Genomic DNA, 17,144 nt, shown 5'->3' on the forward strand with positions numbered 1-17,144 from the left:
TACTGAAAGAGGGAGAGACAGAGACAGAGAAATCTTCCATTTATTGAGTCGCTGTCTAATTGGCCACAGCCACTGGGCCTGGGCCAGGCCGAAGCTAGAACCCCATCTTTGACATGGTTACAGGGGCCCAAGTACTTGGGCCATTCTCCACTGCCTTCCCAGGTACAACAGTAGGGAGCTGGATTGAAAGTAAAATGGCTGGGACATGCACTAGCACCCGTATGGAATTGCTGGTATTTAAGACAGTGGGCTTAACCTGCTTCTTTTCTGCTTAACAAGGCTAAAGCATTTGAATGACCATGGAATGTTTTATTGTCTTCTGTGTCCTTGAGAGCTAGAATTCTTGGTATAGGAGAAAGACAAGAACTTGAGGCTAAAGAAGCCAAGAAAAAGGCGTAGGCTTGATTTTGACAACAGAATGGGTGACATCAGTATGAAATCACAAGGTGATTGCGTGTAGGCATGCATGCATGTATGTATCACATACATGTGAACATGTGGCTGGGGGCAGGTCCCCCTGGGGAAGAGAGAGAGGAGTCTGGCCGCAGTGACTGACTCATTAGCCATGAACATCCCAAGCTTCTAGACTGTGATTTGGAAATGTCATTTTCCAATAAAAGACGCCTCATTCCAGTTCTGGGACAGGAAATGTATAAGATGAGCCGGGAGCATCTTTGCATCCAGGAGACTATCAGAGATTTCTGTGTCATGTTAAAAAGGACTCAGGCCAATTATGGGCAATTTGAATTTCAAGAAGTATAAAAATTGCACTAGAGTCATCAAATATATTTAAATTTATGAGTTCTAATTCAGGATCTTAAAAACCGAGTACATGGAAGAACTGGACCCCTTCCTGCATGTGAAACCAAATGGCAAGCAGAAGGGAACTCCTTAGGAGGTTAGTATAGCTGATGAAGGAAGGGAACTCCTTAGGAGGTTAGTATAGCTGATGAAGGAAGATTCAGGGAGAGAGTTGGGGTCTCCCCTTCTTGGAGCACTCAAGGCTGCCAACCTCAGAACCAGTGTACACTGCTGCCCAATGTCTGGCCGGAGCGATTGGGTCCAAATCAAGTGGCCCTTGGGATCCAGCCACCACGTAGTGGGCACTACAGAGAACACAGAAATGCATCACACTGGGCTAGGAGTGGGCAGGCCTTTGGAAACTTGGGGTGCTTTAGTGGAGAAGTTGGAAGGACAAAACAGAGGCAAAGGGGAGAGAATTGAACCATCAGGTAGTTTAAAAAGTGAGCCAGACTAAGCCGGAGCTCTGGGGCTAGATGCGTGAGTGATGAGTGCAAGAAGCCGTGCCTGTCTACATCAGGAGAGCCGCCTCTGGGGCCGCAGGGGGCTGCCACGGCCCTGGATGAGAGGTGTGGTCCTGTGCTTTACTAGGATGGTGGTTCCAAGGGTGTTCACTTCACTTTACAATAATCCCCCAAATGATACCTTGGCATTAAATAACATTCTATAACCATTTTTAAGCAATACAATGAAAAGGTTTAAGAAAGAAATGAGAAGTCAGTAAAGGCAGGCTGGAGTAGAGTTGCGGAGGTAAGGACCCAGCACTGGGACCCCACAGGCCAGATCCAGAGTCCCCCTCTGCTGCTGGGCTCCCCCTAACTTCTCTCCTCTGTGGGACTCAGCTTCTTTGACTGTTGAGGTGGGGAACCAAGGGCAGTCATGGATCAGGGGCGGACTCTCAGAGGAGGAGGACGAGCCAGGTGCTGGCAGCAATGGCTGAGCAGTGGCTGCTGTCTGCTGCCATCTCCCCACGACCTCATTGAGAGGTTCACACGAGGGTCTCACTCCGCCCAGCATGTGGGCACCCAGTTTGGATACTGAAGGAATACAGTCCTTCTGGAGACGGGGATTTGTGAAGAGAGAATGGAGTAAATGGCAGCCCTTCTGAACATTTAGAGGAGCTCAGAAATCATTTATTCGTCTAAGCAAACAAAATATTCTCCTCACTGAGCATACAGGCCCTGTTTATGTGCTTAGAAAGACTTTGGGATGGAGCAGCATTGTGGCATAGTAGGTTACCACCTGAGATGCTGGCACCCAATATGGGCCTCGGATCATGTTGTGGATGCTGCACTTCCGATCCCATTCCCAGATAATACATCTGTGAAAGCAGCAGCAGATGGCCCAAGTGCTTGGGCCCTACCATCCCTATGAGAGGCCTAGATTTCACCTCTGATTTCAGCCTGGCCCAGCTCTAGATATTACAGCTGTTTGGAGATGAAGGTCTGGGTGTGTATGTCTCCTCTCTCTAACTCTGCCTTTTAAAAGTAAATATATGAATTTTTTTCTTAAGAAAAAAGGAAAAGGCAGGGAGCTTTTTTAAGCTAGATACTGCTCAGGTGAACTTGAGCTTGTCACCTGGGTTAGTGAGTTTGCTTTCCAGCTGGGAAGAGCCGAATCTGCTCTGTGCTTGCCCGGTTCCGGAGCTGGGCCTGCTGACTGTGGGCAGGCACCCCTCTGTGCCGTCCTAGTCCTGTCAGCTGTCACCCTCTTCCTTTCTAGTTCCGTTTCTGGTCTGGAGCTCACACCCCGCTACCCCCCAGATAGGGGTCCAGGAATCCCCTCCATGCCTTTATCCTCGTGTGTCCCAGGCACAGAGCTGTGCTCTGGCCCAGCTGTTCCTGGCTGCCCTCCTGCTGCTGCAGTGTTTGTTTCTGAGGTGATGGGGTGGTCCCACCAGCCAGCTTCTAGGGTCACCTCAGCCTTTGCCGGGCCCCGGCCCGAGATAATGCTGGGGTTCAGCCTGCAGCTCTTCTGTCCATGGACCACACGCTCCTGGGAACACCATCTCGCCTCTCTGAGCCGCTGATCCCTCAGGTACAAAACCATGGCTGGGGAGGAAGCCATGGCAAGATAGTTCCTGGAGTTTGATGCTGGTGTCATGCTGTCCAGTGTGAAACCAAGGGATGGCACTCACTCCCACCAGTGGCTGCTGTGGCTTTGCTCCCACAGGTGGTAGGGCTGGCATACAGTTGGGAATGGTCCAGTTGGCTTTCCGATTGCTAACACAATCAGGCATACGAGACAGGCATTCGTGCCATCTCATGGATGGTGCCAAGGCAGGATGGAGCCCATGGCCTTGCCAGGTGTGTGCCCTACCTCTGAGAGCCACTTCCCCTGCCCCGCTCCAGAGGCCTCGTGTCCCCCTCTCCCTCCCTGCCCTTCCTCCTCTAACTCCACCCCTTTCTTCCCCAGGGCTGGAGCCTTTCCCAGGCCCAGGTCAGGAGTGTGGCGTGACTCACAGGCTGTGGGAGGATCCCATCAGGCACTGCGCCACCTCTGTCCAAGCCGGGCTACTTTTGTTTGTTTCCTGCAACAGTGTGTCAGAAGCTTCTGTTTACCAGTTTAATGGCAAAGGTCACCCTTGGCCTTCTGCATAGACCTTGGTGGCTTTGAACTGGATACCTATAGGCTGGGCCAGGCACTGTGTGCCTCTCCCCAGGGTCCCACTGTGCCTCCACCCCCCATGCCACCCATTTGACTCCTTAAGCCATTTGGACCACCAAACACAGATCTTTTCTTTCAAATAATTTCCTTGGATTTTCTTTCCTCACTTGTCATAGCTTTGAAATAGTGTCCCCAGGGTTGTTTTGGAAATGTCTTCCTATTTTCTGCTTGCTGAACTCTTAGCAGACACATGAAGTTTTCAGCTTGGGTTACACGGGATGTTGGCAAGGACCCTTGCCTGAGGTCCCCACTGCCTTTCTCCCTCTCCATAATCCCATAGACCGGGTGTCCAGGGTGACTGAAAGACCTTTGCCAGTGGAACTCTTTTGTCTACAATGAGTTGATGTTTGAAGTCGTGTCATTAGCAGAAGAGTTATCTGTTCTAGATTTTTCTTGTGCACTGCTTGATGTGTGAAGATGAGTCATGGATCTGCCTGGTGCTCTTCAACGCTCTCTGATTGGTTAGCCCTCATGTGATGGGCGGGGCTGCTGTGGTAGAGACTGGCTGTGCTTGAGTCGAGCTGCCTCACTTCAGCTGTGTATTTCAGGCTCATGGAATCTTGGCGGTGTATAGTTCATACTCAACTTCACGTGTCTGAGTCTGCTGTAGCCCCTCTTGGTTTGCTCAGGACCGTCTCCACGGCTTGCCTAGCTAGCCGAAATGGCACAGAGAGGACTCACCCTGGCCTCCTGTGCCCATCCTGGTCAGTGTTGTTGCGTGGTCCCCGCCCTGCTGCTTGGCTCGCTGCGGCTCCCTGTGGCTCCCCGTGCCTAACTCCTGCTCTGCATGTCCTGGGTACTCAGTTCATGCGTTTTGGGAGAACGATGATCATTATCCTTTGAATTCCAAAGGATAAAAGCAAACAGGACGTGGGATAGGGTTAGACTTGGCGTGCGCCCTATTTCCTCAGAAACTTGGGCTCAGGACATGGAGAGGAGCTGGCAGAATGATAGCTTACTCCCCCAGCCCTGTCGGAGCTCCTGGGACAGCTGCCTGCCTCTAGTTTTGCATGCGTTGTTGCAAGGACTTGTTTATGTGTCCCTACACTGATGTGCTGCTAACTGAACTCCCAGAAGCTGTTGTCTGTGCCTGCTATGCTGGCCGCAATGTCGCCACCTACTCAGCCACCTGACCTAGTAGATAATTTATTCCCTTTTGTCACAGGATGCCTTCGTTGCTGAAGCAGTCCAAGAAATGCTGCTAAGCCTTGTACACGTCTCATTAGGTTTGAAAAGAGAATGCCGGAAGCTGTACCCACTTGTCCACATCCCGGCCTGGATGACTGTCACACCCTCTACCACTATGGCTAGATGGCAGCTGGCTTGCTGTATGGATCAGAGGGTCCTTGGCCAATAAGGCCAATAAGGCCAATAAGGCCAAGGTTGTGGGTTTGATTTCTGGCTCCTAACAGCAGCAGCCATCTGTCTTCACAAATGCATGTTACTGCATCTGAGGTAAAGTGTGTGTGCAGAGGGAGAAAACAGAAAACGCTCCAGGAAAAATGGTTCCCTGATAGCTGCGCCTTTTGGACCAGGAAAGGGGTATGTGTGTGTGTGTGTGTGTGTGTGTGTGTGTTTCCTCCCATTTCCAGATCGTGGTATCTGGTTCTGATTTCAGTCTTTTTCAAAAGTGGTGATATTAAGAGTTACATAAATGGAGCAATTCTAAGCCAGTAACAGCCAATGGCCCTAGAAGCCACACTGGGTGGGGTGTTTCTCTTCTGGTGTTGTGGGGAGAATGCCTGAGTATAATGCGGTGTATCTTTTGATGGAAAAAATGTCGGCTTTGGTTGTCTTTTCTTACGATCAAGAATACTCCTGGAAGCAGAGATGGGAAAGGGATTTCAGAGTGCAGGTTTGCTTCCAAAGCTTCAGGGTGCTGAAGCGAACAGAGAAATCAGCTTTCCCACGAACTCCTTGACGCTCTTGTGTAGGCTTGCATTCACTCGTGTTTCTTGGGGGGTATCTGAGGCAGCTGGAACCAGGGGAGGTGGTCCACCGAAGATCTCTACCCTGAAGGTGATGTCGGCTCGGTTGACACACAGACATGCAGGAGGGTTGTATGCCAGACTCAGAATACACACAGACTGGTGGGAGCACCCAGGAAGCAGTGCCTGACTCACCCTAGGGAGGCTGGGGAAGCTCGCTAACCATGTCCCTGTGCCTGGGCCTTGGAGGACGTGGAGGAGTTTCTGGTATCCTGCAGGCTGAGGGAGCAACCAATGTGGAAGCGTGAGGGTGGCGGGGGCTCCTGTGCTGCCTGGAATCTCCAGGTCCTCATTGCCCACGCAGCTCCCTGGAAGCTGCTGGGCCGGTCACAGCCAGTTCTGCCTGCTGTGTAGTGCACAGGACCACTCCCTACAACCCCCGCTCTGCCAGGACTCTGCTGAGGCTGAAGGGGACAAGTCCCAGCCAGGTGTATGTGTGTGTGTGGTACTTTACTGCCTGCCACCCTATGCTTGGTGAGAAAGAAGGGACAGAGAAGAAGTGGAAAAATGCATCCCCGTCCTCTTGGTTGATTCCGCTCATTCATTCAGCAAACCTCTGCAAGCTCATGCTTGAAGGGCTCGCTTCAGGGTTACTCGGAGAAGCCCACCCAGCATTTGTCTTGGAGGCACCTGTATTCCTGGGCAGGGGGCAGAGGCCAGGCTGCCTGGGGCAGAGGGCAGACAGCGGTCCCTCATTGCTGGTTGGTCCTGTCTTAAGGGACCAGCCTGGCGCCCGACCCTTAATGTGGCTCAGTAGTTGTTGGAATAACCTTCTGCCTGAAGCGTCCCAAAGTGCTGGCTGGTAAGAGGGGGAAAGCCAGCAGTTCCTCTGCTCCAGGAGATCTGTGGTGTTGACTTGACCCAGGGTTTTCAGACACTGGGGGGCGAGACTGAAGTCACTGAAGTAGCAGGGTCCCTGGCTCTGCCATCCAGCCCGAATGCCCGCTGCCAGAAGAGCGGCCAGCACGCCTCCATCGTGAGCTCTGGCATCCCTGTGTTGTCCCAGGAGTGTTGAAGCCAACCCTGGACACCGGGCACCTCCCCATCTGCCTCTAGGGGGGATTAGGAGTCCAGGGAGCTCAACCTTTTAAGGATAAACTAATGTTTCAGAAACAGGAAGCCATCATGTGGGTTTTGTTTATCTCCCTTGAACTGGTTTATTTCATAGCCTTTAGAATGTAATTGCTGCAAATTAATCCCCCACCCCCTTTTGTGTTGATGTTCTTTTCCATCTGGCTGGGGGGAAAATGTTTTCTGTTCTGATGGTGACTGCGGGGGTGACTGACTGGTTGGCGTGATTAGAAATGCTTGAGTGGCCATGTGGTCCGCTGAGAATACAGGCTTGTGCCTTTTCTCCTTTGAAAGATGTGCCCTCCCCCACCTCCTACCTACTGTCCCTTTGCTTGGGGCCCGACTGACCAGGCTCTTCCTTTCCCTGCTGCGGACTCCCTGTTGAGGAGTCAGAGTCTTCCCTGCATTCTAACTTCCTTCCAGCCATGAGCCTGAAACACCTGGAGAAAGCTCATTTTTTTGCCTTCTGAGACTTCACTGGGGAGCCACACCTCCTTGGCTGGCTTTGCCTCTGATGTCACGGGCAGCCGTGGACACTTCCTCCGTTCCTCCAGCAGAGGGCGTCGGTCCTGCATGGGAGACTCGGCCACTCGCCCGGAGAGGGGTTGAGTTTCTCTGTCCCTCATTCATCTCTTAGGCTGGCTCAGGACTTTATCTTCAGGCACCGGATTTCTTCGCCTGGGTCATAGATTTGTTTCTGCAATTTTTTGAGCCAGAACTTTGGAGAATGCCAATTAGTTGTCACCATTACAACACATGGAATGTATTTTAAATATATTCGTGGAAAATGAGATTAAATTTAAGATGTTTATTTTGGTACCAAAAAAAACCCTCAAAATCCATGCATATGAAGTGCCTTCAAAAACTTAATGAAAATGTATCTTACAAAACAATTCCATAAATGATTATTTGCACCAAAATAATGTTATCTTTCAGACTCATTTTCCATGAGATTTGTGAAGTGCCTGTAGATACATAGTCATACACACACACACACACACACACACACACATTTAGTAACTTGAGTACTAGTGGTACCAAATACGTACCTGCACCCTTGAGTTCATATTTGGTTTACCTGGAGTTACATTTCTATTCTGTAGCTTCTGTTTCTTTTGCCCAGAAAGACAGTAGGAAATGATAGGGAGCCCCAGCTCGCTCAGCATCGGGCTTGAGAGCCCAAGCAAACTCCTTCACTCCAGTGTCCTGTGAACCATGTTGGACCACTGTCACCCAGAAAGTTCTGTGCTCCTGTACCATGTGAGCAGTCCATGTGCGGGCAGGACCCAGGGGACAGTCTAGAACCACCAGTTCCTGTGGGAGGGGTTCTTCGCCGAGTTACCACATTTGGATCTGGCCCTGGTATGCAAGCAAGGTCTGCTTTCCACCGTGGTAAAGTAGCCGCTCCTACCAGGGTCTCCAGGCATGCTGCCTCCGTCACACCCTTTGCTCACACAGTCCCAAATGCCATTCTGTTTGCTCATCAGAGGATCTTCATCCATGATCCCGGAGTAAAATCAGGCCGCCCTATCCATACCCATCCCTTTTTTAGCTGGAGCTGTTTGCCCTCCCTCCGTGTTGCTTAAGAGAACCGAGCTTCCATCCAAAGCAAATGTGCTTTGCGGCCTGTGAACAAATGAAGGAGAACGCAGAGGGCATTGCATGTCCCAGCTCTGTTCTCTAATTTATATTTGTGTCTGTGTTATATTTCCTTTAGTGCTGCTTGGCATCCTGAGCCCAAGCATCCCTTTTTATGCCACCATAAAGCTTCTGCTGCTCCGTGTGGGTGAGAGGAATATGAGAGTGCTGGTGTGCCAGTAAGCCACTCCCCCACAGCACCCAGGCTGCTCTTGGGGATGCGGGCATGTCAGGCAGGTGTAAGACAGACTAATAGCCCTCACGAGTGCCTGTAACTTACGGAACCCACATTTTGATTTAATACCTTTTTGTGATTGAAAATGTCATCCGAGAAGAGAGCACCAGCCACAGCCTGCCGAGCCCAGCTCATCTGCTTCATGGCTCCTGGAAAGATGAGATGTGTCCTAATGTGCGGGTTATAAACATCCCTGAGTTATGTCATAGGTGGCAGCCGCAAAGGGACCGACTGGGAGGGAGTTGCCAACTGACCAGACCAGGCACCACTTTCAGAGAGGCCATTATGTGGGGTCTGGATTTATGATAATAATCATATGTATAATTTACATGGTATAAAATATTGTTTATTTATTTGCAAGAGAGATAGAACAAGGGAGACCAAGACAGAAAGAGACCTTGTCCTGCTGGTTCACTCCCCAACTGCCTGCAGCAGCCAGGGAAGGACCAGACTGGAGTCGGGAGCTCCCATCACCTGCTGCCTCCAGGATATGCAGCAGCAGGAAGCTGGATCAGAAGCAGAGCCGGGAGTTGAACCCAGGCACTCTGGTACGGAGGCAGGAATACCAAGTGACAAAGGCCTGTCCCAAGCCTGGAGATACTGAGCAAGATGCTATTAAAGAGCCGCTCATTGGCTGACATGAGGCATGGTCATGCTGGGGAAGCCCTGGGTCTCAGGGGCCGCACCTGTGCTCTCGGGACCTTTGAGCCTTCCATTTTTTGTCAGTGCCTGGGAGGGAGCTGGCTTAGTGGGGCTTCTGACCAGTGACTCACATAGAAAGAAGCAGAATGACTGCTTGGTGGAGCACCCCCCCCATTTTCCCCAGCTAGTGTATGTCCTGTCCTAAAGATGGCAGCAGGGCACCTCTGTCTGCATGGCCGGGAGGGCACCTCTTCTGTATGGCCAGGAAGGCACCTCTGTCTTCATGGCCGGGAGGGCACCTCTCTCTGTATGGCCAGGAAGGCACCTCCCTCTGCATGGCCGAGAGGGCCTGCACCCCATGCCAGTGTCCCTGCTGGCCTTGGGGATGGAGGCACAGCTTGGCAGTGCCACGCTGCAGCACCACTGGAGACTTGAAGGTGCAGAGAGCACCTGTGTCCTGTCTCCTCCTGGCTGTTTCTTTTTGGTCTCAGGACTGAATTTCAGACGTTCACTTCTGTGGGAAAATCTGATTGGGATGAGGAGGCACCCAACCCCCACGACTCTTAGCTCACAGTTTTCGGAGTTGACCAGGTGGGTGGGCATGGGCAGAGCTGTGGTTTGCCTTAACCCTGGCCAACAGCTTTCCTGCAGACAAAAGGCACTGAGGCATGCCTGTAGAGGATCTGATGTTAATGCGCTCCTCATGGAAACCCTGTGAAATTCTGTGTGCTCACAGGAACCTGACAAGAGGAGTTGGGCGATTCCGAGAGCTCCTCAGAGCGGTGGAAACGAGGACCACGCAGAACCTGCGCATGGTGAGTGTGACCCCTGACCTGCCGGGGCCCGTAGCACGCCTGCCTCCTGTGCCTGCTTTCACATTTAATATAGACAGAGAAACAGATATCCAGCATATGCACAGAAAATTGTTCAACTCTTGCTAATATTTAGCCTCAGAACTTTTCATAATCACCTGTTTAAAAAAGATCTACTCATTCAGTTAGCTTCCAAGCTCTCCTTTCCCCAGCCCCTGGAAACCACTACATTTTCTGTCTTAATGGATTTGCCTGTTTTGAACATTTCATATAAATGGAATCATATGCTATGTGCTCTTTTATGACTAGCTTCCTTCACTTAATAAAACACTTTTCTCATGTAATGGCAATCAATTAGTATTTCTTCCTTTTTTTTCCTTTGTATAAATATAGCACACTTATTTATGCATTTATTTATGCTAATGAAACATTTGGTTTATTTCCATTTGGTTGTTCTGAGTGATAGGCTCTGAAACTTCATGTACAAGTTTTTCCTTCAACATATGTGTTCTTGTCTTCTTGGGTCTGTAACTAGCTGGAATCCCTGGGTCTTGGGGTACCACTATGGTTATCTTTCTGGGGAGCTTCCAGGCCGTTTCCCAAGGCCAGCAGGCATGCTGAGGGTTCCACTTTCTCAGCACCCCTCCCCAAAGCTAGTCATTGCCTCCTGAATTGCAGGCACCCGAGTGGGTGTGCAGTGCCAGCTCCTTCACATTGCCCCAGGCCAGTGATGCGAGCATCTTGTTCTGTGCTTGTTGGCAGTGTTCACTTGGAACACAAACCTGCGTCCTGTAAGGCAGACGCACCGCAACGTAGACTCTCCTGGTGCTGGGGCGGTGGGGGGTGAGTGGTCTGTATTATGATTCATTCCAGAACTACGAGCGAAGCAGGTGTTAGAGCCTGGAAGGCACTGGTTGCTTGGCTGATTACTTGGGTTGTAAAACTTAGACAAGAAATATAAAAGATAGTTCAGTTAACGTGGCTTTCCTGTTGACTTGCATTTTCTGTCTTCCGTTTTAAATCTTTCACTTTCCTGTCTGGAGAGTCCATTCAATGTGCCTTTGCAGCTTCTACTTAGAGCCAAGGCTGTTGGATGTTTATTACCAGCAGCTACAGAGATGCCACGTGGTATGACTGACGTAGCAACCCCCACGTAGAAGGCCATCACTTCTCTCTTTTATCCTCCATGCCACTTGCCTCCTTTTAGCCAGAATCCTAAAAGTGCCGTGGGAAAACACTTGGACAAGGAGGAGAGATTGTTGTCACGAGAAACAAAGCGACAGCTTTTTGTTGGTGTCTCCGAGGTTTCAGCATGTACATGTACAACTTGGGAGACCAGACGGCTAAGGTGGCTGAGTTGTAGGCTTTCCTGGAATTAGAATGTGAGACAAGAGCAACTTCTCTCCCTCACACACATGCTCTCTCTCTCTGTTTCTCCCTCTCTCGCTCTCTCCCCATATACGCATCACCAAGAACCTATTTGGTCTTTAATATTTATATAATAATATCATTTAAGCTTACCTTAAGAAGTTTAAGTAAAGCATTTGTATTTCAATTATTTATGTATGTAAGAATAAGAGAGAGAGAATTTCTGTCCACTGGTTTGTTCTTCAAATACCTACCATGACCAGGGCAGGACCAGGGCTGAAGCTGGAAGCCAGAACAGCCCCGGACTCCCACACGATGGCCTGAAGACTTGAGCCACCAGCACTTCCTTCCCACGTGTGCATTTGCAAGAAGCTGGACTCAGGAGCTGCAGCAAGGAATCGAACCCAGGTGCCCTGATGGCCGAAAGGCTGCTCCCTGGGGGTTCTTTGTGCGAGGCAAAGAATGGGCAGCAGTGTGGCGCATTGATGCCAAGGTCCTTGCTCTCACAGGTTGTTCCCAGGGCCTAGGAGAAACAGGACTGGGGGGTGAGTGCTTAAAGGGTGTGGGGTCTTTTTGTGGTCATGCAAATGTTCTGGAAGTATTTAGTGTCCACGGCTGCAGTAGCAGACTAAAGACTTGTGATCTTTAAAAGGGTTTTGGTGGTAGATTTTACCATAAGTATTTTTTTTTAAAGCATACACACATATATGCGCACAAGTCCATTTGATGACAACTTTGTCCATAAACATCCAGGATTTACTCAAAGCCCACTTCCTTCCTTTCATTCTAGGCTTGATAGTTGCTAGTAATTTTTAAGCAATTAAACTACAAGCTAAACAGAGCTTGAGGACAGCAGTAAAGGCCATAGCTCCTGGGGAAGCTGGGGATCTCCTTGGTGATTTCTGGTACTTGTCTGCTTTTCTGGGTCTCCTTTGATCCTGCAGCGGACACGGCCCTACATCCTTCCCACTTGGAAGTGTAGCCATAAAGCTATGCCCTCTGTGCCACCACATCAAAACCCCACTTAGGAATCTCTCTGGAAAGCGAACACCCCAAGCCACTTAGGAGCGGGCAAGCGAATAACAAGAGAAAGTTTCTACAGATCCCTAATCCCTCCACATCAGATAGAGCCAGAAAATGAAGCTCCCTGCTCATAATTTTGTTTGCTTTTAAGATTTATTTCTCAGCCACAGTGAGTGGGAGTTATTTTTGCCAGTTGAAGTTTCCAGCAGAAGTCATTAGTGTCTATGACTGCCGTGAGATCAAAATGAAACCATAATGGAAGGTTTAAGGAAACAGCTCAGGAATTGTTTAGGTCTTGCTAACTATGTTCTTAGGAGATCTTTATAGATGGCTCGGCTGGGGATGAGCAGGGTGCCGTTAGAGACGCTGCAAGCCAGCGGATCTTGCCTGGGAATAATCAAGAAAATTTGCCTTTACCCAGTGGTTATCAGAAGCCACCAAGCTAGTGATTTGCTTGAATTTAATTTTCCTTGTGGTGCCGCAAGAGATTTCATACAGAGGAGATCCTAGCAATGTTTTCTTCTGGAACTTATATTTATTAAAAAAAAAAAAAAAGCCTCATTCTCCAAGAAAATGAGCATTCTGTCTACACATTCCGGAGCATGGGAAAGCCGAATGGAAACTGCTGGTGGCGGTTTTGTTGCTGCCACCTCTGGCCTTTCATGGGTGGCCTGGACTGCCCTGGGATGGGGTGGGGTGCTTCTGTGGCCAGAGTAACTTCTTACTCAAAGATGATGAGCTAAATGAGCTGATGTGAGAGTTGGTCCATGCAGTGTTTCTCAGCACAGGCCAGGCCTTGTCGCCCTGTGCATCTTGCACATGTTGCTGTGGGAAGGAGGGCAGCAGAGTCCTCGCGCAGGCCTGCCGGTGGGCTTGTGACCTTGGAGGAGAAGAGCCACAGACTCCCAGGCTATCCCTGCAAGGACGGAGGGGTTCCTGTCCAGCTCGGCAACAAGGTCTCTCCGTTAGGAGCCATGGTCCCCACTCTCCCCCCTCTCTTGCACAAAGACATGGGGGGGTCTGGCCTAGGAAGTGCAGGGCACACTGACAGCCGGACACACGGGTGCTGAGTCCCCAGGTGGGGCTCGTTGAAGCTGACCCTTGAGGCTTCTGAGAAAGAAGACTGCAGAAGCCCACAGTGGCTGCTGTGTCTTCAGGGAAGAGGCTGCTCAGGTGCAGCCCCAGCTGAGCTGAGTGCTGGCTTTGTGCCAGCATTGAGCTTGCACGGGCATCAGCTGGGAGGTCATAAAAGCATGTGCACTGCACCTGTTCTTCCTAGGAACTCTTGGAATGGTGTTTAGCCTGAAGTTGTTGTTTCATATGGGAAACATGTTCCAGGGTATGACAGAGACACAGTGGATGAGAAAGTGCCTGAACGTTTGTTTAAAATAAATAGATAAAAGTTCAGGTATCTTAATGCATCACTTTTTTTGGTTATAAACTGGTATAATTGTCATCACAACAGTAAGCTTTAGAGGCTGGTGCTGTGGTATAGCAGGTAACTTACAGCACATGCATCCCATATGGGCACTTGTTTAATTCCTAGCTGCTCCGCTGTCAATCCAGCTTCCTGCTAATGCTCCCGGGAAAGCAGTGCAAGATGGCCAAGTCCTTGGAGCCCTGCACCCATGTGGGAGACTTGGAGGAACCTCCTGGCTTTGAACTGGCCCAGCTCCTGCCATTGCAACCATATACGTGGAGAAAACCAGCAGACAGAAGACCTCTCACTCTCTTTCCTCCTCTCTCTCTCTTTCACTCTGTAACTCTGCCTTCCAAATAAATAAAAGAAATCACATTTTTAAAGTGTGAGTCTTGGAGTAGTGCCTAGCACAAAAAGGTTGAGTGGGACCTGGTTCTTGACTGAATGTGTGACATGAAAGAGTTTCACGGCTGTGCGTCTCCTGCTCTGTGTTGCAGACGATAGCCAGGCAGCTGGCGGAGATCCTGCTGCGGGGCATGTGTGAGCAGAGCTACTGGAACCCTCTGGAGAGCCCTCCCTGCGAGTCGCCTCTGGATGACCCTCTCCGGAAAGGAGCGAACACAAATACCTACACCCTCACTCGGAGAGCCCGGGTCTACTCAGGAGAGAAGTATGGAAGCCCAAGTCCTGACTCGGGGGGCCTTGGGGGAGATCGGGTGTGTGGACGGGCGAGGGTGAGTCCCACTTGCAGCACAGACATTTGGCTGCTTCTCCCAGCGGCAAGTGTCCCCAGGGATGCTCGAAGCAGCAGCACGGTCTTCCGCAGCCACGGCTGTGGGCTTAGGGGAGTTAAATCCCCATGACCCCCGAGAACCTCAGCGCCTTGCAGCACTCACAACCACACTATTTGTAAGTCAGAGCTCCTCTGTTCTCTTCTGTAGCAAAAATGCCTCTTTTATTTAAAAGCCAAACTGAACTAGATCTAAGGAGGAGAATGAAATCATTTACAATGGATTGGAAAGTGACATCTCTTTTTTTTTTTTTTCAAGATTTGTTTATTTTCATTGGAAAGGCAGACTTACAGAGAGAAGGAGAAACAGGCCCCAATGGCCTGAGCTAAGCTAATCCAAAGCTAGGAGCCAGGAGCCTCCTCTGGGTCTCCCATATGAGTCCAGGGTCCCACGGCTTTGGGCCGTCTTCCACTGATTTGCCAGGCCACAAAAAGGGAGCTGCATGGGAAGTAGAGTAGCCAGGACACGAAACAGTGCCTACATGGAATGCCGGTGCTCCCAGGTGGAGGATTAGCCAGTCGAGTCATTGCCCAGCTCCAGAAAATGACATCTCGTTAGAACTTCATTCTTTTAGGTTTTTAGATTGAAGGCATTCTGCACTCCCAACCCACCCCCCAGATCAAGGTGGGCGGCAAGGGGAGGAGGGCATGGGGAGGAGAGAGACCCTGAGAAGGGCTAGGGACAGGAGCAGTGTTTGGCTTGCTCCTTATTCCTGCAGTCGGAGCCTTGTGTTCCCCCGTGAGCCTGTGCCTGCAAGGACCACGCACAGCGGCACCCTCAGATCCCAGAATAAGGAAAGGGGAGTGTTCCTGGATAAACACCGGTAAACTTGGCAACTCCTTGGTGTGTTACCAATTGCAAAAATGGCAGCAAGACCACAGGCTGCAGCTCCTAAGGCCCGGGAGAAGGCACTGGTGGAGAGAGGCGCCAGATCATGTCACACTGACATCTGAAAATGAGGCGGCATTTTCCAAGGGGACAGCACTTCTTAAAGCCTCTGCCTCTTCATCCTGTTGAGTGACCCCGACATCCACATCCCTCAACACCTTCTGGTTCAGTCGAGAATTCAGAACAGGAAGTGAATTCTTGGCCTTTCCCCAGGCTTTGCTCTGGCTTGGTTTTCCCACCCCTTTTCCACGGCCCTGTTGAACCCGAGTTTGTGTCGCCTACAGTCTGTGTTTACTCCTCGGTCCTCCTCCAAATTCCCAAGGCATCTGCTCTGGCAGTTCCCAAACTCTCACTTCAGAAAGCTGACCTCTCGATTTAAGCTGTGTAGCAGCAGGCTCGGAATTCACTTTCTAAGTGAGATTTATATTTTCAAAATAGACAATAAATTTGTTTTCCCCTGTTGTAGATCCTTCCTAACACCAAGAGACTTTAGACATTAAGGAACTCAGTTCTCACTCCCTCTGCTAGTCACGTGTGATATTTGGGTTGTCTGTAGTTTGAGGATCTCTAGGAACTGTGCTGCTGTGACTGTTCTACAGGATTTTTTCCCTTCTGCCTGCACCTGCCCAGGCAGTGGATCTGCCTTGGCATGATGACAGGTACCTAACTTGGGTGTGTTGTCTTGGTTTTGACTCTGCAATTCTCTGGTCGGGGCCAGAGGTTGCTTTTCTCCAGAAATTTCCCCAGTGGTGCCCAGCCAGGCACAGTCAGACTACAAAAGGCACCATCACTAGACCATGAAGTTGATGTTGTCATTGACAAACCACCTTTTGTGAGCCAGACAGGGCCCAGGCCCTCTCTGCACCAGAGCACAGCCCTTTGACCTCTAGATGGCACTCTTGACCTTTAGACATCTACGTCATCACCAGCGGGACTAGCTACAGAGAAAGGGTTTCATTGGCATGATTGTCTCTGTCGCATAAAGTTTCTTTTTTGCCTATCTGGAGAGAAAATTAAGAAAGAGACATTCTCAGGAAGCCCTGACCAGACGTGGTTGCTACTTAAACATGAGGGTTCTCGCTTTTGTCTCTAATCCATAATGAGTTGGCAGATCCATCCAAAGTCAGAAAATGAACAGTGGGCACATCTCCAAGTTCATGCATGGCTGAGATGAGAACCCAGCCCTCCCAGCCTTAGCCCAGCAGCAGCCCCGGCCACCACTCCCATCACCAGCTGCCAGCTGTGGAGGGCTCAGCCTCCCTGCCTGCTACCCTGTTTTCTCCCTTCCCGCCTTTTGCACCCACCTTGCCCTTCACACAACTTCCTCTGGATCTTGGGCCCCAGCAAGCAAGTGTAGTGTCAGAAAGGGCAGAGAGGAAGCTGCAACAACATTGGCCACCTTCCACTGGGCTCCACGCTGCCCTGAGCAAGAAAGAGAGGAGAAATGGCCAGGGGTGAGTCTAGAGAAGAGGCGTACCAGGATGGCTTTCTCAGCATGTCACTTAGATCCAGCCCCTCTCCCCCCGCCACTGCCACCTTTGCCTGCCAGCCCTGGGAGCTCCGCAGTGCTCCTCAGTGCCCGTCTTGCCTCCCACGGTAGGAGGGGGAGAGGAAGTGAATTAGAGCCAGCTAATGTGCCACTTGTTAGCAAGGCTGGTAAAAATAACACACACCAGCATAGAAGCAGGCCGATGGCTCAAATGGAATTTGGAGACTGTCCAAGGGCCGAATTGGCTGGTGTTAAGTCACAATTAGTGTGGCTCTCTGCCTTGCCAATTAGCCTGGACAATGCAGAACTGG

The 17,144-nt window shown here is 50.5% G+C and overlaps 1 protein-coding gene across 7 annotated transcripts in view; it reads left to right on the forward strand.

Moving 5' to 3' along the window:
* TTC7B (tetratricopeptide repeat domain 7B) overlaps positions 1-17,144 on the forward strand; it is a 173,631-nt gene that overhangs the window by 53,700 nt on the left and 102,787 nt on the right. For all 7 annotated transcript variants that reach the window (XM_058655184.1, XM_036496314.2, XM_004584341.3 and 4 more), the window contains 2 exons: positions 9,779-9,857; positions 14,163-14,335. In XM_058655184.1, the coding sequence (XP_058511167.1) occupies positions 9,779-9,857; positions 14,163-14,335 (252 nt within the window). The remainder of the gene's footprint in view (positions 1-9,778; positions 9,858-14,162; positions 14,336-17,144) is intronic.

Source organism: Ochotona princeps, chromosome 26, assembly GCF_030435755.1.
Source record: "Ochotona princeps isolate mOchPri1 chromosome 26, mOchPri1.hap1, whole genome shotgun sequence".
NCBI lineage: Eukaryota > Metazoa > Chordata > Mammalia > Lagomorpha > Ochotonidae > Ochotona > Ochotona princeps.